The sequence below is a fragment of the Betta splendens genome, chromosome 11 (genome assembly GCF_900634795.4).
Source record: "Betta splendens chromosome 11, fBetSpl5.4, whole genome shotgun sequence".
NCBI lineage: Eukaryota > Metazoa > Chordata > Actinopteri > Anabantiformes > Osphronemidae > Betta > Betta splendens.
The window spans coordinates 2,121,210-2,149,101 of NC_040891.2; the positions used below are offsets into that span (position 1 = coordinate 2,121,210).

Consider the following 27,892-nt stretch of genomic DNA (forward strand, 5'->3'; position numbering starts at 1 on the left):
AAGGTACTTAAGGTTAGCCACACAGCTAAAGTCTGTCACACTACATACACACAAGACGAGTGATCCACAGCGGTCAGGTAAGATATGACACCACTGAATATTGTCACTTGGAATGTACATGGAATCAATAAGAAGGAGAAACGATTTAAAATATTTAATCATTTGGAAACCCTACAAGCAGACATTGTTTTACTACAGGAAACTCATATTCCCAAAATTATAAATTACAGTCAGAACAAACAATCAGATCTCACCAAGGTTTAATCTGCTTCATCAAATCAATGAACAAAAACTATACTCTGATCGATTCCATTTCCAGGTAAGGATGCATGGGGCTCGGGTGCTGTGGTGGGGGGGTGACTAGTGGTTGGGGGTGCCTGCCTACCTAAGGAACCAGGACAACAGGACTGGTGGATTCTGGGCTGGCCGCGTGTGTCCCCTGCGGCGAGGGTGTGGTGGCTGCTGAGATCGGCGGTTCTGTGCCGGGGTAGGGCCATTTTGGAGGTTGGCGTGTGCCTGTCTCTGGGGAGTGGAGGCGGGCCTCCCTGCCGGTGTGCGGGGGGCGGACCTGGGGACCTGCGCCCGGGGGACTTCCTCTGGGGGTGCCTGCCTGTGCCCGGAGGGGTGTCTCTCCCCTGGAGCGCTGCCCCTGCTTGGGATGGGCGCTGCCTGCCCTAGCGGTCCGACGCCCTCTGGTGACTGCTCGGGCCTGTTGCAGGGGGAGTTGGCAGACTACTCAGGCTACAACCTTCATTTGGCCCTGGGCGGAGGTTGGCCCTCAATGCACAACCGCAGAGTATGTGTGTGGGTTTGAGTGTAGCACTACACGGGGCGAGCATGGGCATACTTGAGCGAGAGAATGGGTAAGTGTGAAAGAAGGGTGAGGATGGCTCTGGCTGCGCTGCGTGTGAAGCCTGCGCAGTAGTACTGCGGTCCCTGGGTCTCGGCTGTCTCTTCCTGGCTGGGGGTTATAGGGGGCAGTGGGATGGGTAGCAAAGCTCTGCGGACCCTGGTGCTCTGCTTCAGGGTACATTTCTCCATATTCATCCACTTAGGTCTGCAAGGGACGTCCTGCTGATGGAGGGACCGGGGCTACCGGGAAGTGGTTCCGTCCCTCCCAAGTGGGATGCTCTGCAGTTTTAATTGCATTAGTCATACACACTCGTCCAGGAATCTGGGGGCTCCTTCCGGGGGGGCCAGTAGACGGAGCCTTCCCATTGATGGCTCTGTCTGCTGGACCCCTTGGAGAATTGACAGTCTCCCAAAGTTCCTCATACTTAGCCACATACACATACATTTAGGGCCGGGGGTGGGCTCTTTCACTGGGGCCTGGGGCTGAGGCCAGTTGTGGCCTCGCCCACTGGCCCTGGTGGAGAGATCACCACCCAGTTTTAACTGCAAAGAGACATTTAGGGTGAGGGGGGGCACTGTCCGGGGGACACACCGTCAGCCAGCGGTCGTGCTCCTGGAGGTGTCACCCACCTTCAGTGCACTTTAGTTCCAGACACTCACGTCCAAGCTGGGTTGCAGGGTTCTGGGGTGCCTTTTCCGCTGCCCTCTGCTTCCCCCGGGTTGGGGGAGGTGGGCGGGGCTCAGGAGCTTTGGTCCCTGCCTGGGGCCACATGAACGGCAGGCCAGAGACCTACCCTCCCCACGAATGTGACCAAGCGAATGGTGTGGGTGCAAGAATGTATCTGAGAGTGCATTGGTTCACGCATGATTGACTAGTTTGTTGTGAGAGAGTTTATGGTGTGTGTGTGTGTTGATGTGACGTGTGGGTGGGTGTATGCGTCTGTGTTTGTGTGAGTTAGTATGCGTGTAGTGCGGTTGGAGTGTGGGGGTTCGGTTTTCCTCCCGAGGTACGATGATCGTCTGCCTGGGTGGTCTCTTTTCTGCTGACCCCCACCAATTGCTGGCCTTGTGCTGCAGGCCGGTGTGGTGCCAGGGGATGAGGTCGGGCCGATGGGGTAGGCCCCGCTTTGCTCGTGTAGGGGTGGTGGACTGGGGGTCAGACCCACTCTGGGCGCGGGGGCATCTCCTGGCGGGCTCCCTACGGACCGTGGGTCCTCGGGCTCCACTCTTTCAGGCCAACCCTCCCACGGGGGGAAGTGTTTGCCCCTGGTTCTCATGGGGTGAACAGTGTTGACCCACGGTGGCCCACTCTGGCCTCGGGTGCTGTCTCTGTGGCTGCTGCAGCTCTGCCTGGGGGGCTCTGTGTGGGCGGCTTGGGTCGCAACACCTGCGCTCCTGGAACTGAAGGTGTGTGGGCTCCCTGGCTGCTAGGATTCTTTCCTCTGCTTGCTGGATGGGCGTAGTGGCCGAGCCCCTCACATCACCCTGGCTTCCACAAGTGGCATTGTTCATGCACCAACGTCTGCCTCACCCTTTGGGTGAATAATATTAAGCTACAGCCTTACTAACCTTGTAGTGGGACACTTTCCAAATCCAACTGTAAGAATTACTGATACTTAACACTACCAATATCAATAATGTGTGAATATGGAAATTGTGGTGTTCTATGTCATGACTTTTATTAAGTAGTATGGGATATGTATAACAATGCACATGTGTATGTATATGATATGTATATGTTTGTATGAGTATGTGCACATACCTTAACACTATTATTGGTATTAGTATTATTCTCCAAGGTAAACCACAGTACAACAGTTGTTTAGTTATGAATGTGTTAGCCTAAGGTACATCGCTGCTTCTTATTTATTTTGCTCCGATTGTTTACTTAACAGATTTGCTTGGTTTCAGCAGCTGGATCACAAACCTGTCCATCACAATATGGCACTCAGCGTAAGATATGCTGCCTGTTAAACTGCTGGACAGAACAAAAAAAAAAAAAAAGAAGCCTTATCAAGGAAAGCCTTGTGTCCACTACCACCACGGTTATGCAACCCTGGCAGTACCAACTTAAATTGTGGTTAGAAACAGGTCCATGGCTTAGATCTCATGCAACTAGAGAATGTACACAGACCGTAGTCACCAGACTTCATAAAGACACCAACCTGGCAATGCCTTGCCAGCTTACAGTTTTTTCATGGGTTGACCGCTAAACTCTAACCACACCTCTCTTCACTAATCTATCCCTCTCTTTTCTTGTGTTTCTTTCACCCGAGAAATACATTGGAAATTATATGGTTTAGGATTATAGACAGACATGCTTTTGCCTCTGCTCAGACATGCTATTGCCTCTCCTCAGACATGCCTCTAAAATGCTCAGACATGCCTCTAAAATGCTCAGACTTGCCTCTAAAATGCTCAGACTTGCCTCCAACCCTAGCAAACAAGGACTGTTTGGAATACATGGACTGTCAATGAACATTGATAATGCCCACAGGACAAGTACACTGAGGACCTTAAGGAACCTGTCAGAGCACATGGACCCTTTCAACATCTTGTTCCAAAGAGACGGCTGACACGCCATCATTCAGAACAAAAAGGGGGAATGTTGGTGGACCAAATCTGTATAATCTGTTAACAGAATTATTATTAAGGTCCCACATGCTCAAACAAAGGAGGTACTGCAGCCTGCATGTAATGTCTTCATCCTGATAATAGTGAGTGAAAACAAAGAGATTTCAAATCTGAGCGCCAAAACCAGGCGCCAGGCTGGGGAACCATACCCTAGACAGACATTTTCTTTCTTTGCATTTAGTTCTTGGGCCATTCATCTAGGATAGAGGTTGTATCGCTTTGTGTGTCTGAGTGCATATACAAGAATTTCTGCTTAGTAGATGACACCCAAACTGGCAAGTAAGGGGATGTTTGAGTGCTTAAGACATATTATATCACTCTGTTAGTGGTTTTTGTAGCAGCCCTTTCTGTCCTGTCCCTTAAAGTGTCAACTCCATTTAGTGTTGTTGAGCGACTGCACGATGACATTTCACACGTGCTTTTGTTATCACACCTTCTTAATGACCAGCCTTTAAGCATCCAAAGCAAAGCTTCTGAGAGTACTCAAACTTAACACAGTCTTGAACAGTCTTTTCAGTAAACCGTCCGCACTTGTCGAGAGTGTGTCCTGTCTTTTCACAGAAGACACATGATGGAGTACTGCTCTGAGCTGTATTTGTGATTAGAGTCTATGCTTGAATTATTTGTTTGCGTGGATGCCTTGTTTTCTCACATTCCACGTTCTTGAGTGCTTGTATAGGGGGTATTGGATCATTGATATGAAGCCTGTGGGTACTTAGCCCTTAGTTGTCTGACTTCCATTACCTTTCAATTCTATCTGGAAACCAACCAGTCTGGTAATTTTAGAAGAATCTTTTGACTCTTAATAGTCATAAAGAACCTCCTGTGTTTTAATGTGGGCCATAGCAGCTTCACAACTTCTGAGGAAATCTGCAAATTCTCTTAACTCACAGCCATCTCTGGAGCTTATCTTTGGCCATCCATGCAGCTTGTCTTTGAGGGCCTTCCCAATTATTTATGGTTCCCCAAAACATTAATCTTACAGCTTCCAAACTGAGTCTGGGCCTAGTAGGACAAAACCTTCAACAGCCTTCTTTGCGGTGCCACCTAAATATTTTATCAGATAATAAAGTTTTTCACTTTTTGGAATGTTTTCCCTTTCAATTATTGTTTCAAAGGATAATCGCCAGTATTTGAACTTCAACGGGCCTCCAGTGAACAGTGCAGGCTCTGGTGTTGGAAGACGATTAGCACTTATAGCTTCTGCTAGTACATTAATCAGATTTGCGCTGTTCTGCTCCTGTAGCACTGTAGCTAGAGAAGGTTGAGGTGTTTTTGATAAGTGGCTTGTCTTGTCCTCGGATGAGTAATCAAAGAGGGACTTGAAGTATTAACAACTCGACTTGTGATTGGTGGAATGTAATTGGAGAAGGAAGAACTGTAAGCATGGGGGTCTGTGTCGTTTGTGGTTGAGACTGAGGTATGAATGGAGGATTAAAAGCATAAAAGGTTTGTGCTGCAGCTTGTGAAACTATAGAGTTAGGAACTTGAAGCAAATTATAAAAGTCAGTTGTTTTAATGTTCTCTTCAACTTCATCATAAACCCTTACTCAAGCTTTTGCAGCATCCAGCTTCTTCAATTCTTCTAAACGTGCAAGCTTCCTTCGTTTGTGTTGCATAGCTTGTTGCCTATGTAAACTCTGCTTCAAATTGTGTCATTCGCTGTTTATCTTCAGCCTCTAGCCTTTGAAGTTATGTTGTTTCCCTTTCTTAGTCCTCCAAGACATCTAAGACCTCTTGAGATGCAGAAGCTTCAGCCTCTATTCGCTTTACTGAGCGGATGCTGGATTGTGAGGAGCCACCCTTTGATCAATGGGACAATGGTCCTGATAAAGAACTTGTGGAATCTAGGATTGATCCAACATCTAGCCAAGGCTAATTGTCTTTGCCTGGTTCATACTCTTTAAGTCGTCTTTCTGCCCTTTGAATGATGAATTATGCGACTGATATACATGTGTCCTTTAGTTCATCCTCAGAAGCATTATCACTCTAATTCCTTTCCTATTCTTGCACAACATCTCCACTTCTCATAGATTACCTTATACCTGTGTTGTATACTTTTTAGCCTTTCACTTTGAAGCTCTCTTTCCTTTTCTGTTAGGGTTTGTGTTCTTTCACTTCTTCGTAGTTTTTCTACTTCTGTCGCAGATTCAGTATTTCAGTACGTGTGTCAGACATTTTGTGATAACTATGATGTTGTGACTTTTGAACTGTAATTATATAACTGCTATGTGTAAAAGAAATATTAATTAATATATTTAATAATTTATAGTTGTGAGTAGCCTACAAATGTGTGTAAAATGAGTAAACATTGTTTCTGTATTACAAAAGAAAACTTTTCATATTTAACCTTAGCTCAAATTAGCTTCAAAACAAATGAGAGCAATTGAAATTACCTTAACACAAATATGCAGGTAGAACCTTAATCACAGTAAAGATGCTTAGAAGACCATTTAACACTTACCCAAACACAATGTTATAACTTCAGTATACACGCTCTATAACTTCACTCAAATTGCTGTTTATATTTTGTTAATGCTCTTTAATGTTCAAAATTCTTTGGGGCCTTGTAGTTTTACTATAATGACATCACCTTACTTTTGCCCTTCTAGCAAGCACAGTGTGCAAAATAAGCAGAGCTGAGTCCTTAATAGTTATTTCCAAATTAAGCCACTGCCACCCATCATAGCTATTCTATTTATAAATCTCAGTTACCAGAGAATGAGCTTGGTGAATGTTGGCCTTACCAGGAGGCTGTAATTGGCCTCACCTGTCATATGTGCTTCTGCAGGGGGTGTGGAGATCACGTGTCATTTGCATACTACATGACACACCGTGAAACAAAAACTTCCTTAACACTATTATTAGTATTAAAATTAATTTCACAGGTAAACCACAGTCCAGCAGTTGTTTAGTTATTAATGTGTCAGCCTAAGGTACATCCCTATTTATTTATTTTGTGCCTTTTGTTTGCTTAACTGATTTGTTTGGTTTCAGCAGTTGGTTGCACACCCCCTCTGGCACACACACAACGTAAACCATTAATCGAGTATGAGTGTGAGTATGAGTGAGTATGAGTGTATATGCACACACATATATGTGTGTGTGTGTGTCTACACACACACACACACACAGTATGGCAGTCAGCCTAATACATGCTGCTTGTTGAACTTCTGGACAGGACAAAAAAAAAAAAAAAAAGAAAAACTTCACAGACACACCCAGGTCCAATATTTTTTTTTAAAACAGGAAACCTTTAAATAAGCATTTTGACACCATTTGCTTAGGTTCTGTGGTTTTGCACATTCAGTTTTAATTAAAGTAGTGGTTCCTACATTTAACTGTGTAATTCCAATGTTGGTTTAAAATAAGAAGGTTTAAACAATATAAAACTGTGATATATAAACTTTAACATAGTGAATGAGTTCAGAGCTTGTGGATTAAAAATCACAGAAAGGAAAACTAAACCATGAAGATCAATAAATCTCAGCCAGTGAGCTTGTGGATGATCATGTACAGGGCCAGTGTACAGTACAAGGTCATTCATGTCCATGTCAGCAAACCCAGCCTGGGAAATCAAAGCGGAACACTGGAACGAGACTTCATGTGTCCATATGACTCCTTCACAGCAATAATCCAGCCAGTTTCACACAGTTTGAAAGTGGTTGACACCTTGATCCCTAACCCTAAGAGCATGTGATGGTCTGAGTGGGACTGAATGCAACCTTTACAAGCACTTATGTAACTAGGTTGCTTAGAGAAAGCTGGCTGAGGCTGTGAGACATGTAAACAGAAACAGCTCTCTCTCCTCACACTGCAAAGTCAGAATTAAAGCAAAGCATGCTGGACGGTTATTTAGGCTACAGGGTTTCATAAAAGCAGGCCACATCACTCCATATAGTCATGTCCCCTTTAACCAGCTGCATCTGCAGCCATGGTTCTGCACCATGCTGTGGTAACAAGCTCATTAGTAACCTGGTTTCCTGTAAAATGACATTTAAGTAATCAGCTTTCATGGAAAAGCCCAATGTAATCTGGTTACTGTTGATGCACTGAATGACTCCATATAAATCAAATACTTGGGAAGTCAAGCTAAGTGGTTAGAAATAAAGTTTTGGCTTTAGAAAACTACAATACAGACATATTTGTGGCCTAATTGAAGAGTTATGAATGTCAGTGTGACGGCACAGAGCTGCCATTAATCTGGTTGACGTACTGTAGCTTCATCATTGCACTGCACAGGTCCTAAAGGAAGCAGGACATCTCCATCACTGCCTGGATGCAGCCGCCTCAGACCCTGGTCGGACCAGGCTAGTCCAGAGTCCATTGATGAGCCTCTGCTGCCACATGTGTGTGGATCACCAGGGCCTTTGTTGACGTCTTAGACAGCAGTGTTGCCATAGGAGACACAGGCGTAACGTCCCCATGAACGCATGTCATGCTTTTAATGTGCGCAGCCCATTGTGACAGCTAATGATAAGCATTATGTACATCAGTGAACCTGTTAGCTTCGAACGGAGGCTTCCACTTCCCGGGATCCAAAGCATCACAGATGTCAGTGGAAAATAAACAATAAACACAACCGTATCACGTAACCGTAGCACATTGACTTTTTAAGCTCCGTATTAGTCAGATGTACTATGACGTTAACAGCTTCGCGGTGAAACACGTCGGTGTTGTTCTGCTACATTTAACAACCATGGCGAAAACACCGCACTTAAATGCTTCCTGGTGTTTCGAGTCAAACACTAGAGCTGTGGTGTGCGATGACCTAATTAGACAGCTAGCCGACAAGCCTAGCATCTAGGTAGCTTTCAGGTCCGTTACGCCGACCAGCTGTGGAAACGGTTCTCACTTATTGCGGAAGTTGTTTTGTTTTAGAGTCGCTGAGAGCTCGCCTACTTTACCATTCGGCCTATATATAATGAGCGTTAAGCTCAGTTGCAGAAAACACACTTTATTCATACCTTCGTTAATATATTCACTACGTAATCGCATCATAACATAACGTGGCGCCTGGTGGCAAATGAATAGAAAAGTGTAATCAATTTCTGATGGGCGATGGATCGAAGGTGAGACGAAGACACGACCACCGCGTACTGGGGTTTTCAGCATCAAGTAGCTTTTCGAACAGCAGTTATCTTACTCATTCATCTTTCATCTGCAGTTTTTAATCTGCTTTGGTGATGGTCGCATCCTAGCAGGCACGGTAGTTAGCGTAGCATCCAGCTAAGTGGACAGCGATACGGGCTTCCATGTTTCTGAACGTTACCTTTGGAAACAGGCGAAGGTGGTCGAGGTTCCGGCCAGCTCCCGCTGTCCAGGTCCAGCAGCCTAACGCCCGAGCCGCTTCCACCCGGGTTGGCGGGACTGGATCAACGGGACGTAAATCCTGGGTAGCTCCTGGCTGTTATGGAAGAGGAAGCGCAGCGGATTGGGCTGTTCCGATGGTCGGGCACCCTGGCACGGATAGGCTGACACCGGTCCGTAGTGGTGCTGTTGCTACAGGAAGAGAAGGAAGCTGGAGGGAAGCCGCTTTTTTAATCCGCTGCTGGGATGATGAGCACGCTGCGACTGATGCAATGATGATGTGCCCCGTTGTCCACGAACCAGAGTAGGCTGGAACGGGTTCCATGTCTTTGAAACCCTGCTAAAAAGTTTCTTTCTTGTTCCTAGAGATGCAAGAACAAACAGGTCCTGCATCTGTTCGCGTCTTCTGAGCCAAGTTGAACGTTCTTGGAGAAACTAGAACAGGACTGAGAGCAAACAGGGACAGCGGTGTGCGCCTCTAGTTGTTCTAATTAATAAACATCATCAAAACTCACTAAACTAAGAACTATGAAAACGATCACATCATAGGTGGAGCCTATGATCCACATTCAAAAAGCTGTTTTGACATTTGAGTGTGTTTTCCTGAATTGAATCAGCAGATACTGTATGTATGTACACTTTGCTTTTGATTTAGTTTCTCTGCATGCAAAAGCGCAGGAGTAAAAAAAATGTCGCACTGTCGCTTTAAAGTTTTTGTTTTTTGACAAACAGCGTAACTGAAGATAATAATGCAGAGGATCGGTCCTTTGAATAAAACAAGTGCTTTAGTCATGGTCACATTTAAACACACCCACCTTGTCAGTTGCGCCTCTTTGCGTGACCACTACTTCCGTCCTACCAAAATAAAACACAGGAACCACACACTGCAAGCAGGACTGTCTCCACAGGACAAACGCACCGTGAACTGTGGATCTTTGTAACATATTTACTTCTTATCACACCTAAAGCTTTTATTCTTGAGGCTATAACTGTTTAGTGCAAATATCCGTTATCTCTGTATAGTACATTTTAAATAGGATGATTTCTATGGATCACAACTTATCAACTGTTTTTGGATTTGTGACTCATTCAGCTGATCCTTTATTGCCTGTCAGGCTTCTTCCCTTTTTACATATTATACGTTTTACTTATTTGTTCATCTCATAATTATGCCGCTGAGAGTTTAGTTCATGTTTGAACATTAACTCCAATAGACCAGACCTCTAATAAACTCAGCTGCTCGCTTTTCAAAATGTTTTTTTCCCCTAATCACGCTTCTCTATTTTTATTTTTTTTTGTGGTCCCAGCTCAGGAGCCAACCAGGCACGAGCTGTAGGGGTGATGCATGAATGGGTAGAACAGATGAAACAGAGCCTTGAAATTCTTGGTGGCCAAACATTTTAAGCAGCCTGTATCATGTAGGACATAGTAGCACCAAAATGTATGTAAAAGCATATTGTTCTGAACTACAACATAGATTAAAGCCAATAGAAAACTACTGTTGTATGAAGTGAATTAGGTGACTGGAAAAAAATGAGAAATAAAGAGTTTATTTCAATACAACCTGAAATATAAGTTACAGTACATGTTAAAAGGCATAGTAGGTTTAAAAAAGTGGAATTTGATCAAACTTGTGAAACCATACCATTGTAATCTCATCACTGGTATGAAATTGATATCCAGTCTCTTACATTTCAGTTGCCCCTGTTTCAGATTTTTTTTTTCAGTGCTGTCAGTAACGTCCAACCCCATCCTTCCAAATGTTCACAGTGCAATTCTACAAAGACAGAATCAGTCACAGTGCCTTATACACAAGTGGCTGAGATCTTTATCCTTAGATTTGAACATGTTTCTAGTTTACTACTGCATTTTACAGATCGCCCTTCACCTGCTAGCTGACATGCCCCAACCTTGTGACAGGTGTCACTGGTAGTCAGGTTTACTGATTCATCTGAAAAGCAAAGATGACTGTATTTAAATCTAAAATGCTTTCTGGAAAAGCACAACAATAACAGCAGAGAGGTTTTGTTGCTCTGTACGTCACATAAAGAAAGTGCATCATGTTGACAGCATGATTACATTAGTAAAATATTCACACACTCCCAACATGTTGCATCTCAAACAGGGTTTATAATTAGGTCTTTAATTGTCTACAAATGTAAGGTTTTGCGGTAGCTATTCCAATTAGCACAAGGAACTCCCTATAATAAAACTATCCTTTGAAACCTTCCTTCAAAGAAGAATTCATGATTTAGCACTACTGTATGTCTTTGGTCTTGTGTTAAGCCCCAATTGCTAATTAATAAAAGCACTGCACTGTAGGCAAGCTTCAGGAGCAGTTAGTACTGCTATGTGCTATATACAGTGAAACCCAAATCCATTTGAACCGCATTGGGATCATGGGATGATGATGATGATGATAATAATAATAATAATAATAATAATAATAATAATAATAATAATAATAATAATAATAATAATAATACTTCAGTGGTTCCATCAAACTGTTTGTGTTCCATCACCAACTGACTTCTAGATGCATTTACAGTATATTTCACACATAAATCTACATGGAAATGCAGGCTACTGATAAACTACAGGGTCATTGCACAATAAACCTGTAAGTAGCACCTTCAATGATCGCTGAGTCATAGAACTCTCCACTGACTGCAACTCTGCCATGTGATTTGTATGCTACATTCTTTCTTTTCTTCGTGTGACTTCATTTAACTTCTAAAACTCTTCCTCAGCAAACCAAAAGATGCTAAATGTCTGATGCTGTATGTACTTCATGTACTATGTTGAAGTTCCATCTAATTTACATACCTTGTCTCAGTGTGTACTTTTGATATTAAAATGAAACAAACTAGCAATCATGAAGCACAGAGTTCTCCAAAGTAAAGTCGTACTGGAAATGAGCCAGATTGTACTTAATATCATTTGAAAAGATCATGTCAGAGATGAGGGGCAGTCCTGCCTGTACGGCCTGGACATGAGGAGCCAAAGTGAAGGGGACGTCCCCAAGAAGATCTGGAAGGCTTGTAGCCAAATCAGCTGCCCCCGCTGTGGCACAAACCTTTGTGTTGGTGGGCTGAGCTGAAGATGGACAGGAAGGCTGTGAAAATAGGCCACAGAAGCATCCTTCAGTTTAAGTGATGAAGCCTAGTGTTCGGAGTTCAGGAGGATGAACGTTTCAACTCGTCAACAGGACTTGTTTCTACCACTTGGTGTTTTGGTATTATGTTTGAGTTTATTGAGAAACCAGGCAGCTAATGCTCCAGTAATCACTTTGTGTTTGAGAGCTCCTAAATCAGCTCAGTTTGAGTAAGTGGCTCACAGTGGGTTCACTACATCTGTCAACATGTCAGTGACGACGACTGACCTATACAAACTATGCAGGACAAGGTCAGTTGAAAAGCAAATGCAAATCAGCAAATAAAGAAAGACTAGCAGATTTTCTTTTTGAGACATAAAATGATGGACATGTATAAAAAGCTCACCTTGGATCGCTGCACTATCACATTTGTTGATGGCTGTACAATGTTTATTGTTTGCATTTTCCTCCTCTGTTCGTCAGCTGTCTCTCCTGTGGACCAAATCAACACAACGCCACATTACAATACTGAGGTTATTTTAACCCTATCATCAGCTTATATATATAATCATAACAATGATCTGTATATGTGGTATCTTTGCAACTTTGTTTTCATATATCCATGAAATACAGATGAAATACAGTTGGGGCATGTGAAATCAGCTGATGTTGCACCAATGACCAGTTAATTAAGCTATAATAAACTCTGATAAATGGTTGAATATCAATTATGATTAACACTGTTTCAGTAAACAAGGTTCATTGAACATGTGTGTATGTGCAACACATTTTCTTATTTTCTGTTGTTTTTATAGGGAACATTTTCTTTTGGAACTCCTTCAGATCACCTGTTTCGTCAGAGTGTTGGTGGATTTAATTGAGGAAAGACCAGTTGCCATGAGTGTACTGTCAAATATATGGCCAGCAGCATAGTGCAAAAAGAGACAGGAGCATAGAGAGAACGGCTCATTAACAAAGCCTTTCAATCACTTAGTTGCAGTCATCACAATTCAAATGCACACGACAAATAAATGTAAATGTGAAATTCTGATCAGTTGTTTTGTGGCTAGCCTCAAGGCTTCATAATAAACTACTAAGTAACTAATGTAAATACACCTGCCATTTCTGTTTCAAGAGCACAGAGAAGTAGCGCAAGTAGTGTTTCACCTGATCTACTCTGTGTGTGTGAGAAACCTGAAAGACCAGAAACTTGACAGAAACTCTCAAACACCTACAGGATCAAAATTTTGTGACCCATCATGGGGATCAAAAGGCACGGTTACTGAATCCATTGTAATAAATGGCTAGCTCGTCCGGTATTGGAGTTCAACGATATGTTTGATGCATAAAATAATAAATTTAGAAAGGTAAAGGAGTCTTATGAGGAGATTATAAATTTAAATGTCTTCCGAATGTAGGAGTTCATTAAAACAAGTAATTCGCAAAAAAGGTGAATGTGAATCAGCTGAAGCACCATAGTACTTCGAGTCTGAAGTATTACTTGAATGCAATAAACACTGTTGATGCAAACAGCTGATCACAGATGCTGAGAAGAGTTAACAATAACATGTTACGTAAGAGAGTCTCACAGCAGCATCGCGGCATCTTTTTACCAAATGACACCTAAAGTGGACCCTCAGTCAGCTGTAATTGCATCAGGACTCCATTCCTCATACCAGTGACAAGTAACAAGCAATACTGTCAGCACCTGGCCTAAATCGAGCTTATCAGCTCTGCATCTAGAAGGACACACCTCACAATGCCCTTGGTCACAAACATGTTACTTTGGACTTAGACTTCATTTCACCTTTTTCCAAAAAAATGCACAGTGAATGCTTCCACGAGGTATTGCTGAAGAGCATATCTGCTCAGAACTGGGAGTTGTTTAAACAGAGCTGAATATTTTTAGAAGAAGCGGAAGCAGTTGAATTCAAGAAATGCTAAAATGAAGGAAGTATGTAAAGGATTGCTGAATTTGATGAAATATAGCTGAATGTATTAAAATAGGTATGTAAAGCTCAAGAGCTGAAAGAATAGTTGAGAGTTGTGGAAACATTTAAAACACCTGCAGCTTTCAATTTAGAAAGGTTGGAGTATTGGAGGAAGCATGTGCAGGTAATTGCTAAACATTAATATAGTCTCATTAAGTAATCGTAATTAACCAGACAAAAGCAGAAAATGTGTTATTTAGTGTAAAGATTTGGATTGGTGCTTTTATTTTGAAAGAATGTGGAGAAAGTGTGTGCCTAATTACTAAACTGTAAAATAGTCATTTAATAAAAGTCATAATAAACCAGTTGAAAGCAGAAATATTGCTATTTAAATCTGAACTTTTATTTTGAAAAGTGTGTGGTTAATTGAAGTGTAAAACAGTGTGAATGACTAGTCACAGATGACCCTTTTATAATATAGCTGAAAGTTGCTGATATATTAAGTATATAATGCAATTTATCTGAAGGAAATCAGTGTAGGTGTATTAAGAAGTGAATGTATAAACATGCCTTATACTGTAAAATATTCTAATTAACTATTTGTAATTAATCAATTAAACATGACTGAAACTACCTAATGAGTTGAATGTATAGCTGATCAGATCTGCAAAGAAGTTGCAGAGGTAAAAGTGCAAAAATAAAACAAAAGCAGTTTGATTTCAATAAAGAATTTCACACAATTTAATTACAGTGCTGTAAAGCCTTCTTCTGAATTTTGTTCAAAGACTTGTTCCAGTCAGGTTTCGAACAAAAAATTCCTGCATCAGAGTCATGCTCTTTTGCCACACAGCCACACTAGCTGCTTATATCACTGCAAAGAGGGGCTGTATAGATCCTACTCAAAAAACTAAAGCTTTTTAAAAGTTCTTCATTTATGATATAGATTACTAATATAGTGATAGATTAAGCATATAACTAAATTTATCTGGGAAATACAAATAATTATATTATAATATGATTGCATAAACATGACACAGACAGGAATCAAACCCAGATCCCCCACTCCGGAGTCAAGACTTGAACAGTCTCAAAGGTGTGAACCTAAGCAAATGAGAATATTTTAATATAAAATCATACATCAATTTTAATTTTAACATATTGTAGTGGCCCACTGCGGTTAATCCCGCCTTGAGCCGCTAAGGCTTATGGGTAAAACAACTGTTCTTGTGTTTGTAGTATTATAGTTAAAGTTAGGATTCAAAAATGTTATAACTTTGGTGAAATTAATTTAGCATCTTGTTCATTTATAGTTGTAATGTTTTCTTTTTGTTCTTTTTTGTGTGGTACACAAAACGCAGTTAGGAGAGTGTGTGTGAGAGTGACCATCAGCAAGCAGTAATATGTTGGGTGTGTGAAAAATAAATGGTGGTTGCTTTCTGCTAAGGGAGTGCTATTGTCTCTTTGATCTCTGAGTTCTGAGTTCTTGCAGCGAATGAGACATGGGTGATTTCACCTATACATAAGCACAGGAATTCACTGGGCAGTCAGTTAATTGACCTAATGTAAGACTTGTTTGTTATTAGTTTCACTTCTGAATGTTGCTACAATGTAGGAAATGCTATGTGAGTATTAGTCACAATTCACTACCCATAATGAATTGCACTCTAATTTGCAAATAATGTTGAATGATTTATTTTCGATTTTATTTCTCAAGAAACAACAATTTAACAATTTATAGTCATAGTGACTGGGTCTGCTTCTCGACCACCTAAACTATACAAGTCACAAACAAATCAAAAGAGGAGTGACTTACCAGAATTTAATAAACATCAAAACAGTTCCTCTTACAGAACAAAGTAACAGTAAGTTAATAAAGTGTGGTTTATTAAATATCAGATCTCTCTCATCTAAATCCTTTTTAATAAATGACTTGATAAGTGACCATCACATAGATCTGTTCTGTCTCACTGAAACCTGGCTGCAGCAGGATGAATATGTTACTTTAAATGAGTCGACTCCAATGAGTCACATCAACTATCATGTTCCAAGAAGTACAGGTAGAGGTGGAGGAGTAGCAGCAACTTATAACTCAGGTTTATTAGTTTCTCCTGAACCTAACCATAGTTATAACTCATTTGAGAGCCTCACTCTGAGCCTTTCTCACCCAGACTCTAAAACCCAGAAGCCAGTTGTGTTTTGTATTGTTTACCGTCCTCCTGCTCCATATTCGGAGTTCTTAACTGAATTCTCTGACTTAGTTCTTAGCACAGATAAAGTCATTGTAGTGGGAGACTTTAACATTCATGTAGATGTTGACAGCAACTGTCTCAGCACTGCTTTTAACTCCTTAATAGACACTATTTGTTTTACACAGCAGGTAAATGAACCCACTCATCGTTTTAACCACACCCTTGATCTTGTCCTGACACATGGGGTTGAAATTGATAATTTAATAGTTCTTCCCCAAAACCCTCTGTTATCTGACCATTTCTTATTAACTTTTGAATTTAGCACAATTGAACTTACAATAGCTGGAAAGAAATGTTACTATAGCAGATGTTTATCTGACAACGCTGTTGCCAGATTCAAGCAGATGATTCCATCATCTTTTACCTCAATGTCTTGTAGATACACAGAGAACAGTCACCTTAATCCTTATGAACAGGTTGACTGTCTTGTAGATGATGCTGCAGTTTCTCTACGTACAATGTTAGACACAGTGGCTCCTCTGAAGAAGAAGGCGAATCAGAGGAGGTTAGCTCCGTGGTATAACTCATATCCGCAGCCTAAAGCGGAGGACCAGACAACTAGAAAGACAGTGGCGTTCCAACAAAATAAATGTAAACTGCATTGCATGGAAGGACAGTCTAATGGAATATAAAAAAGCACTTTGTGCTGCTAGAAAAACATATTATTCCTCCCTAATTGAGGAAAACAAAATCAACCCCAGGTTTCTTTTCACCACTGTAGCCAAGCTGACAAAGAGTCATAGATGTATTGAGTCTACTATCCCCTTAAATCTCAGAAGCAATGACTTTATGAACTACTTTACTAATAAAATTATCATCATTAGAAAAAACATTCAGCAGCGACTTCTTCCAAATGACAGAAAGCACTGTCTAAATCCATCAACTTTAAATTTATTAAATCCTCTTACCTAAACAGCTTCTTCCCCATAACTCATATGGAGTTAACCTCAATAATCAACTCTTTCAAGTCGTCCACTTGTCTTTTAGATCCAATCCCAACCAGATTACTCAAAGAAGTTCTACCTTTAATCAGCTCGTCCATATTAAATCAAATCAACCAATCTTTACAACTAGGCTATGTACCACAGGCTTTTAAGGTGGCTGTGGTCAAACCTCTATTGAAAAAACCAACCCTTGACCCTGGACAACTAGCCAACTATAGGCCCATTTCAAATTTACCCTTTATTTCCTAAACAATTATCTGACCACCTAAGTGGGAATAACCTGTACGAAGATTTTCAGTCAGGATTTAGAAAACATTATAGCACAGAAACAGCTCTGGTTAGAGTCACTAATGATCTTCTATTAGCTTCGGACAATGGTCTAGTTTCCGTCCTTGTCCTGTTAGATCTTAGTGCTGCATTTGATACAATTGATCCAAACATTCTATTACAGACACTAGAACATAGAATCGGGATTAAAGGAACAGCATTGGGATGGTTTAAATCCTATTTGTTGAACAGATTCCAGGTTGTTCATGTTAATGATGAATTCTCCACATGCACAAGGATTAGCTATGGAGTACCACAGGGTTCTGTGCTGGGTCCAATTCTGTTTAGCCTATACATGTCTCCTCTAGGTGAGATTATTAGAAAGCATTCTATTAATTTTCATTTTTACGCAGATGATACTCAGCTATATATGTCCTTGGAACCAAATGAAACAGATCAACTAGTCAAAATTCAGGGTTGTTTAAAAGACATCAAATCCTGGATGTCCCAAAACTTCCTTCAACTAAACTCAGATAAAACCGAGATTCTTATTGTTGGGCCTAAAATCTGAGACGGACACTATTGAGTCAGATAGCCACCCTGGATGACATAACATTAGCTTCAGATTCTACTGTGAGGAACCTTGGTGTCATCTTTGACCAGGATCTCTCTTTTACATCATACATTAAACAAATCTCCAGAACCGCCTACTTCCACCTTAGAAATATAGTTAAAATCAGAAGCATCCTCTCTCAGAGCGATGCAGAGAAACTGATCCATGCATTTGTTACCTCTAGGCTGGACTACTGTAACTCCTTACTCATAGGATGTCCTAACAGCTCCTTAAAAAGCCTACAGCTTATTCAAAATGCTGCAGCCAGAGTTCTGACAGGACTTAGAAAGAGAGATCACATTTCTCCTACATTAGCTTCTTTGCACTGGCTGCCTCTAAAATGTAGGATAGAATTTAAAATTCTCCTACTCACCTACAAAGTACTCAATGATAAAGCTCCTTCATATCTTAAAGACCTCATAGTTCCTTATGCTCCCAGCAGAACACTTCGTTCTCAGAGTGCTGGGATACTTGTGGTTCCTAGAGTCTTTAAATGTAGAACGGGAGGCAGAGCTTTTAGCTACCAAGCTCCTCTCCTCTGGAACCAGCTCCCTCTTCAGGTTCGAGAAGCTGACACACTCTCCACCTTTAAGATTAGGCTTAAAACCTTCCTTTTTGATAAAGCTTATAGTTAGAGATGGTTCAGGTCACTGGCAATTATTGTTAGTCACAGCAACTATATCTTAGTTAAGCTGCAATAGACATAGACTGCTGGGGGACTTAATTTATACACTGAGCTCCTCTGTTTCCTTCTACCTCTTCTGTCCAATAACCTCTCATCATTGTCCCATGTTTAACTAACCTTGTCTCTTTCGCTCAGGTAGGTAGGTAGGTAGGTAGGTCTGTCTGTCTGTCTGTCTGTCTGTCTGTCTGTCTGTCTGTCTCTCTCTCTCTCTCTCTGTCTCTCTCATCATAGGACTCAAAGTTTGGTGTCTGTGATGGGCAGCTGCGGATCCAACCATCCTGCCTGCATCCAGTCCCTGGTCCTACCATCCTGCCTGTGCTCTGTTGTTGCTTGTTGTTGCTTGTTGCTGTTGCTGTGCTTTTCTATCTCTCTATCCTCTCACCCCAACCGGTCGAGGCAGATGGCCGCCCACATCCAGTCTGGTTCTGCTGGAGGTTTCTTCCTCGTTAGAGAGGGAGTTTTTCCTCTCCACTGTTGCTGTCAAATTAAATGCTTGCTGTATGTGGGATTTGTTGGGTTTAGTTGTGTGAGGTTTTAAACCTTACTTTGTAAAGTGCCTTGAAATAACTTTGTTGTGATTTGGCGCTATATAAATAAAATTGAATTGAATTCAATTGAATTGAACAATTTGAAAAAATAGCTGAAAGTGGTTGATACAAACGGGAACACCTGGATATATCTATATAAGTAAAAAATGAAGCTAAAGAGGCTGCTCTGGGTTAGAAAGTAATTTGCATAAACGTATAATAGCGTTAACATAATCAAAACTTTGATAACTATAGAAAAAGCTAAATTTTGTAACACTTTAAAACCTACAGCTGTTAATACTAAAAAGTTGCAACACAAAACTATATATCAATCATGGCAAGGATAACTATCACACACTGTTAGGGTGCATTACCCATAAGGTAATGTACATTTCTCCATTCAATTCAATGGAGAAAAAAAAAGTTAATAACTTGAACAATATGAAACATATGAATGACAAAAGTAATAGCACACTTCTCCTTAAAAAGATGAACATTTTGATATTGTAATGGTTTCTGTAGCTGAAAGGATGCTGGAACCATTCACTGTATTGTAGCATAAATAATCTGTAGCCAATAACTTCATTTGTGTTACTTAAAATAAGTTGCTTTAAAATATCAACTGTTGCTACCTACTTGCATTTCTAGATACAAAAAGACAATATATAAACTATAACATACCAAACAATGAAATTTATCCTAAACGATGTTTCCCAGTGTTTGTGTACAATTACGGGAAAAAAACTACGTGCTTTATACGTCTCAAAGTAGTAAATGGCCATTAAATCCGTAGTGTTACTGCAAAAATAAAGTGTTGGTTTCGTTTCTAGTTGAGATTTCGCTTCTTACCAACGATAACAAATCCTCCATCTACTTCTTTGTCGGATGTTGGCTTTTTTGCGTCTTTACGCAGTCCAAACAAACTCAACATGATCCTCTCCTGTCGACAGAACAGAACAGCCGTCAGTGGACGAATGAGCTACTTTTTGACACGTATAACTTTTAAATACATTTTGAAGCAATTCAACATTTACAGTGCAGAAAACAACACACACGTCATGTAACTGCTGTAACTTACCTCTTTATATGATCGTCAAGAACCAAAACCACATGGCCCGTTGTAAGGGTCTGTGTGTTTCTATCTTCTCATGTACCTAACAAGTAAGTCCCCGCGGTTCCGATCCGCTTTAGCGATTGTTTGCGTTCAAATGCTTCCAGCTCAATATGGCTCCGCTGACAAGTTGTAACATTAGACTTCAGGCTATGTTCGTTCGTGGACGTCACTGATTTTAATATGGTTCGTGCTCGTGCAGAAACAATGAATGCCCCTTATAGTTCTGTTCGAAATGTTGCAGTTAAAAACGCCCCGGAACTGCCCAGCCATGTTTCCAGGGGTAAAATATAAGTGCACAACGGATATGTCGTAACAAAAATCAGTTGGCGCTTGATTATACCTACTGTCTGTGCCGAGTTCATTGGCCCCGCAAGTTTCAACGTTATTTGACGCACTCCGCCAGCTCGCGCTACCAAGAACAAAAAATATACAACTAAACATTTCCCGCGCTAATTCTACAGAGTCAGAGAAAACTAACGCCATAGTTGAAGGCACTAAGATGGCTGGAATACTCGACGTTCCTAAACCTAGAATAAACAGCCACATGTTGACACAACACGTTAGCAAGGCAGTCTGCCTGGTCGGGCGTGTAGAAAAGGTGAGTGTTCTGTGCAGCTAGATGAATTCATGTAGCGAACACTGGCAGTAAGAGAAGGCGTCGTTTTGCTTGTCAGGTGCATCCAACCGGGAAAACGTTTACAATCTGCGATGGCGAAGGAAAGATCGCTACAGTAGAACTGAACGAACCGGTGAGTCCATTTTAAGAATTATGGGCAAGTGGTGTTTGTTGTTGTAGCATTGTTTAGTAGAGATGGGTAGATGAGGCGTCATGAAGCGTTTCGACACATATCAAAACTGTATTAATACTGTGTCACTGAATACTGACACCTGCTAGACCTTAAAAATCCCTACAGGCAACCTCGTTGACAGACTCGACTCAACTGACACACACACGCACACACACCATTAAATCTGGGGTCTACAAGTGTTGCTAGGGTCAACACACTGGGGTAGTTTTGTTTAAATAGGAAAGAAATGCAACATTTAACCTGCAGAAAATAATAATTAGTAAACTAAGAGTCACTTTGAAATTAATCTGAATTCAGATAGATCAAGAGGAAACTTGAACAGAATTAAACAACAAAGAAATTAAAAGAGATACCTTATTTTCCGATAGGAGATCAAAAGAAACAAGCAGTGGTAAATTTATTTCAGCACTGGGGGAGCTTTAATGGCCAAGTTTGCACAGGACCAAGGAATTATGTGGTCTGAGTCCGTCTTGGTTCCCTCATGTGACAAAAAAAATTACAATTTTAATTATAGTTATTTACAAAAATGAACAAATAAAGAATATAAACTGCAGCTTGCTTGCTGTGTCACATTCAACAGTGATTATTGCACGTTTATGTTTGCGTCTGTGAAGAGTCATAGAGTTGTATTGTGTGACCACTAGTGTTCAGCTCAGAAGCAGCCAGGGCACACCGTCAGGTCCTGGAGCCTTTCTGGTTTTCTTCCTCTGAAGGAGACAACAGCCATCCCCTTCACAAACCTTTTGTGCCAGTGGGGGGTCTGGTGACGTGAGGGTGTGAGTGTTGGGGGTTGTGGGTGAGCCTATTCTCTGGCCAGGAGGTGTGAGGTGGTTCCTTTCAAACCGGCAGTAGAAGCCGTTAAGGTTGTCTGCCAGGAGTTTGCCAGCCTCAGGGTGTGGAGATGGTTTCCTCTAGTTGGTGATGTGCTGCAGGCCTCTCCAGGCTGACGCATGATTTATTAATAAAACACACACACACACACACACTCTATTCTCACCCTCCGCGGGTGGTCTCATCCACTTTCCAAGCTCGGGTCCTCTACCAGAGGCCAGGGAGCTTGAGGGTTCTGCGCAGTATCCTTGCTGTTCCTAGGACTGCACTTTTCTGGACTGAGATTTCGGATGTTTTTCCAGGGATCTGTTGTAGCCACTCCTCCAGTTTGGGGGTCACAGCCCCTAGTGCTCAGATCACCACAGGCACCACTGTGGCCTTCACCTTCCAAGCCTTCTCCAGTTCTTCCCTGAGCCCTTGGTATTTCTCTAGTTTCTCATGTTCCTTTTTCCTGATGTTGCCATCGCTTGGTATGTGCAGCCAGGATGAGTGCCTCTGTGCTGTCCTTCAGCCCGGCCCTTTCAAGCCATTGGTAGGATTTGTTGAGATCAGCCACTTCAGTTATGTTTCGGTGGTACATCCCGTGTAAGGGCTTGTCCTCCCATGATGGTCCCTCTTCCAGGATCTCATCCTCTGTTCTCCACTGCCTGAGACATTCACTCAGCATGTCATCTGTCGGGGCCTTATCCTTGATGTACTGATGGATCTTGGATGTTTCATCCCGGATAGTGGCTCTCACGCTCACTAGTCCTCGGCCTCCTTCCTTGCGGCTAGCGTATAGTCTCAGGGTGCTGGATTTGAGGTGGAACCCTCCATGCATGGTGAGGAGCTTTCATGTCTTAACATCTGTGGTCTGTATCTCTTCCTTTGGCCACCTTATTATTCCTGCAGGGTATCTGATCACTGGCAGGGCGTAGCTGTTTATTGCCTGGGATTTGTTCTTGCCATTGAGCTGGCTTCTTAGGACTTGCCTTACTCGTTGGAGGTATTTGGCTGTTGCCGTATTCCTTGTTGCCTGTTTAAGGTTGCCGTTTGCCTGTGGTATTCCAAGGTACTTGTAATTGTCCTCAATGTCTGCTATTGTTCCTTCTGGGAGTGAGACCCCTTCTGTGTGGATTACCTTGCCTCTCTTTGTCACCATCCTCCCACATTTCTCGAGCCCGAATGACATCCCGATGTCTGAGCTGTAGATCCTTGTGGTGTGGATCTGCGAGTCGATGTCTCACTCATTCTTAGCATACAGCTTGATGTCGTCCATGTAGAGGAGGTGACTTATGGTGGCCCCGTTCCGGAGTCGGTATCCATAGCCAGTCTTGTTTATTATTTGGCTGAGGGGGTTCAGACCTATGCAGAACAGCAGTGGGGACAGTGCATCTCCTTGGTATATGCCACATTTGATGGATACTTGGGCAAGTGTCTTCCCATTGGCTTCAAGTGTGGTTTTCCACAACCTCATCGAGTTTGCAATGAAGGCCCTTAGAGTTCTGTTGATGTTGTACAGCTCCAAGCATTCAGTGATCCATGTGTGTGGCATTGAGTCATAGGCTTTCTTGTAGTCGATCCAGGCTGTGCACAGGTTGGTGTGTCGCACTCTGCAGTCTTGGGCAACTGTTCTGTCTACCAGGAGTTGGTGTTTGGCTCCTCTGGTATCCTTACCAATGCCCTTCTGTGCATCGCTCATGTATTGACCCATGTGCCCACTTATCTTAGCGGCGATGATGCCTGACATGAGCTTCCATGTTGTGGAGAGACAGGTTATTGGCCGGTAGTTGGATGGGACTGTGCCCTTTGAGGGATCCTTCATTATCAGGATCGTTCGCCCTTTGGTTAGCCATTCAGGGTGAGTCCCATCCCTTAGCAGCTGGTTCATTTGTGCTGCCAGGCGCTCATGGATTGCAGTGAGCTTCTTTAGCCAGTAGGCGTGGATCATGTCAGGGCCGGGTGCTGTCCAGTTTTTCATACCTGAGACTCTTTGTTGGATGTCTGCCACTGTGATAGTCACTGGGTTCTGTTCAGGGAGGTTGCTGTGGTCTTCCCTCAGATCCACCAGCCACTGTGCATTGTTGTTGTGTGATGCCTCCCTCTCCCATATCCCTTTCCAGTACTGTTCAGTTTCCAGCCTTGGTGGGTCTGCTCTGCTGTTATTACCCTGCCATTGAGAGTACACTTTCGCAGGTTGTGTTGCGAACAGCCGGTTTATTCGTCTGGCTTCGTTATCTCTGTTGTATCTCTTTAGGCGGCTGGCCAAGGCTTGTAGCCTTTGCTTGGCAGTTTCGAGTGCTTCAGGTATTGGCATCTGGCTGTACTTCTTGGGCATCGGTCTTTTCATTGCACCTCTCTGGGCCTCTGTCATTTGGCTCACTTCCCTCCGAGCTGCCTTGGTTTTTGCCTCCAACCTTCGTTTCCATGGTGGGTATTGTTTCTCATGGCTCCCATGGTTGCTCTTATAGCCAAGCACCTCTAGGATCACTGATGCTGAAGCGTATATCAGCTCATTGGTTTCCGTGATTGTTGTGGTAGGGATCGCTCTCAATGCTGCATTCACATCTTCCATGAGACTTTCTGATGGTACTTCACTTAGCCGTTGTAGTGGGGTTCGGGGTTGCCTGTTTAATTTCGCCATGATCTTATCTTTCAGGTCAGTTGCTGCCTCGCTCAGCGTATCTGTGCTTCTTGGGGCTTCGTACCCAATTTCCGGTTGGGGAAATGGTGAAACCTCCCCTCTGACCTGGCGTCCTGGCTCCCCCTTGCCGTAGCATTTGTGTTGTATCTCGTCAATCTCAAGTTGTGATAGCAGTTGCCGTTTGTGGATGTTGGAACACTGAGCTACTAGTTGCTTCGCCGTCAGCCTTGAATGTGGGTTTCTCCGTTCCCATTCACCGCACATTCTTTGCATGTAACCCCTCTGACTAGGGTTACTTGAGTAGTAGCATTCCAACAGAGCCTTGTTCTCGCATCTCAGCCAAGAGCAACCATGGGAGCCATGAGAAAAAATACCCACCATGGAAACGAAGGTTGGAGGCAAAAATCAAGGCAGCTCGGAGGGAAGTGAGCCAAATGACAGAGGCCCAGAGAGGTGCAATGAAAAGACCAATGCCCAAGAGGTACAGCCAGATGACCATACCTGAAGCACTCGAAACTGCCAAGCAAAGGCTACAAGCCTTGGCCAGCCGCCTAAAGAGATACACCAGAGATAACGAAGCCAGACGAATAAACCGGATGTTCGCAACACAACCTGCGAAAGTGTACTCTCAATGGCAGGGTAATAACAGCAGAGCAGACCCACCAAGGCTGGAAACTGAACAGTACTGGAAGGGTATATGGGAAAGGGAGGCATCACACAACAGTGATGCACAGTGGCTGGTGGATCTGAGGGAAGACCACAGCAACCTCCCTGAACAGAATCCAGTGACTATCACAGTGGCAGACATCCAACATAGAGTCTCAGGTATGAAAAACTGGACAGCACCTGGCCCTGACATGATCCACACCTACTGGCTAAAGAAGCTCACTGCAATCCATGAGCGCCTGGCAGCACAAATGAACCAGCTGCTAAGGGATGGGACTCACCCTGAATGGCTAACCGAAGGGCGAACGATCCTGATAATGAAGGATCCCTCAAAGGGCACAGTCCCATCCAACTACCGGCCTATAACCTGTCTCTCCACAACATGGAAGCTCATGTCGGGCATCATCGCAGCTAAGATAAGTGGGCACATGAGTCAATACATGAGCGAAGCACAGAAGGGCATTGGTAAGGATACCAGAGGAGCCAAACACCAACTCCTGGTAGACAGAACAGTCGCGCAAGACTGCAGAGTGCGACACACCAACCTGTGCACAGCCTGGATCGACTACAAGAAAGCCTATGACTCAATGCCACACACATGGATCACTGAATGCTTGGAGCTGTACAACATCAACAGAATTCTAAGGGCCTTCATTGCAAACTCGATGAGATTGTGGAGAACCACCCTTGAAGCCAATGGGAAGCCACTTGCCCAAGTATCCATCAAATGTGGCATATACCAAGGAGATGCACTGTCCCCACTGCTGTTCTGCATAGGTCTGAACCCCCTCAGCCAAATAATAAACAAGACTGGCTATGGATACCGACTCCGGAACGGGGCCACCATAAGTCACCTCCTCTACATGGATGACATCAAGCTGTACGCCAAGAGTGAGCGAGACATCGACTCGCTGATCCACACCACCAGGATCTACAGCTCGGACATCGGGATGTCATTCGGACTCGAGAAATGTTGGAGGATGGTGACAAAGAGAGGCAAGGTAATCCACACAGAAGGGGTCTCACTCCCAGAAGGAACAATAGCAGACATTGAGGACAATTACAAGTACCTTGGAATACCACAGGCAAACGGCAACCTTAAACAGGCAACAAGGAATACGGCAACAGCCAAATACCTCCAACGAGTAAGGTAAGTCCTAAGAAGCCAGCTCAATGGCAAGAACAAATCCCGGGCAATAAACAGCTACGCTCTGCCAGTGATCAGATACCCTGCGGGAATAATAAGGTGGCCAAAGGAAGAGATACAGACCACAGATGTTAAGACACGAAAGCTCCTCACCATGCATGGAGGGTTCCACCCCAAATCCAGCACCCTGAGACTGTACGCTAGCCGCAAGGAAGGGGGCCGAGGACTAGTGAGCGTGAGAGCCACTATCCAAGATGAAACATCCAAGATCCATAAGTACATCAAGGATAAGGCCCCGACAGATGACGTGCTGAGTGAATGTCTCAGGCAGTGGAGAACAGAGGATGAGATGCTGGAAGAGGGACCATCATGGGAGGACAAGCCCTTGCACGGGATGTACCACCGGAACATAACTGAAGTGGCTGATCTCAACAGATCCTACCAATGGCTTGAAAGGGCTGGGCTGAAGGACAGCACAGAGGCACTCATCCTGGCTGCACAGGAGCAGGCCCTGAGCACCAGAGCCATAGAGGCCCAGATCTACCACACCAGACAAGACCCAAGGTGTAGACTGTGCAAAGAGGCCCCAGAGACGGTCCAGCACATAACTGCAGGGTGTAAGATGCTGGCAGGCAAAGCATACATGGAACGCCATAACCAAGTGGCTGGCATAGTATACAGGAACATCTGCACGGAGTATGGACTGGAAACCCCAAGGTCAAAGTGGGAAACACCTCCCAAGGTGGTAGAGAACGAGCGAGCCAAGATCCTGTGGGACTTCCAGATCCAGACTGACAGAATGGTAATGGCGAACCAACCAGACATTGTGGTGGTGGATAAAGAGCAGAGGAAAGCCGTAGTGGTGGATGTGGCAATACCAAGCGATGGCAACATCAGGAAAAAGGAACATGAGAAACTAGAGAAATACCAAGGGCTCAGAGAAGAACTGGAGAAGGCTTGGAAGGTGAAGGCCACAGTGGTGCCTGTGGTGATCGGAGCACTGGGGGCAGTGATCCCCAAACTAGAGGAATGGCTACAACAGATCCCTGGAATAACATCCGACATCTCAGTCCAGAAAAGTGCAGTCCTAGGAACAGCAAGGATACTGCGCAGAACCCTCAAGCTCCCTGGCCTCTGGTAGAGGACCCGAGCTTGGGAAGTGGATGAGACCACCCGCGTGGGGTGAGAAGGGAATTTTATTTATATATATATATATTATAAATTAAAAACAGCCTATTAATAGGCTGTTCTGCGGCCTTTAGCATATCCCCTTTTGGCTGCCTTTATCTCCTTTTTCAGCCTGTTTCTGGCCTGCCTGTACAGGGACTGGTTACCACTTCTGTAGGCTTCTTCCTTGGCCTGGCGCAGCTTCTTTAAGTCCAGTGTGAACCACGGCTTGATGTATGATGTGCGTACAGTTTTTGTCTGTACACACATGTCCTCACAAAAGCTGATGTATGATGTCACAGTGTCAGTGAGCTCATGGATGTCTCTGGATTCGGCTTCAAAAACCTCCCATTCAGGAGAGTCAAAGCAGTCCTGCAGTTTCAGTTTAATAATAGTTTAATATAGTGTAGTGTAGCAGTGGTCCAGTGT

General features: G+C 43.2%; 3 protein-coding genes across 4 annotated transcripts in view; 1 reads left to right on the forward strand and 2 right to left on the reverse strand.

The window, feature by feature from the left end:
* glcci1a (glucocorticoid induced 1a) overlaps positions 1-10,181 on the reverse strand; it is a 74,734-nt gene extending 64,553 nt beyond the window's left edge. The window contains exon 1 of the mRNA XM_029167577.3: positions 8,759-10,181. The gene's annotated coding sequence lies outside the window, so the exon portion shown is untranslated. The remainder of the gene's footprint in view (positions 1-8,758) is intronic.
* Positions 1-27,892, forward strand: part of rpa3 (replication protein A3) — a 74,103-nt gene that overhangs the window by 45,022 nt on the left and 1,189 nt on the right. Inside the window, exons 2-3 of one of the 2 annotated variants that reach the window (XM_055512725.1) lie at positions 20,717-20,818; positions 20,895-20,969. In XM_055512725.1, coding sequence (XP_055368700.1) covers positions 20,717-20,818; positions 20,895-20,969 — 177 coding nt within the window. Of the gene's footprint in view, positions 1-20,575; positions 20,819-20,894; positions 20,970-27,892 lie in introns of those variants that run through there. The other variant, XM_029166250.3, reaches the window with a different exon arrangement.
* On the reverse strand, positions 10,331-20,380 carry umad1 (UBAP1-MVB12-associated (UMA) domain containing 1). The gene is made up of 4 exons (XM_029166249.3): positions 20,185-20,380; positions 19,956-20,046; positions 12,297-12,382; positions 10,331-11,911 (listed from the first exon to the last, which is right to left on the reverse strand). Exons 2-4 carry the CDS (start codon positions 20,035-20,037, stop codon positions 11,663-11,665), a joined length of 417 nt encoding a protein of 138 aa, XP_029022082.1. The 5' UTR covers positions 20,038-20,046; positions 20,185-20,380; the 3' UTR covers positions 10,331-11,662.

Excerpts from the sequence above, each read along its gene's own strand:
- umad1 (XM_029166249.3), bottom strand. The coding sequence starts at position 20,037 with ATGTTGAGTTTGTTTGGACTGCGTAAAGACGCAAAAAAGCCAACATCC. Across the intron at positions 12,383-19,955 it reads TGGAGGATTTGTTATCGTTG|GAGAGACAGCTGACGAACAG; the intron begins GTAAGAAGCGAA and ends TTTGGTCCACAG. Across the intron at positions 11,912-12,296 it reads TGATAGTGCAGCGATCCAAG|CCTTCCTGTCCATCTTCAGC; the intron begins GTGAGCTTTTTA and ends CTATTTTCACAG.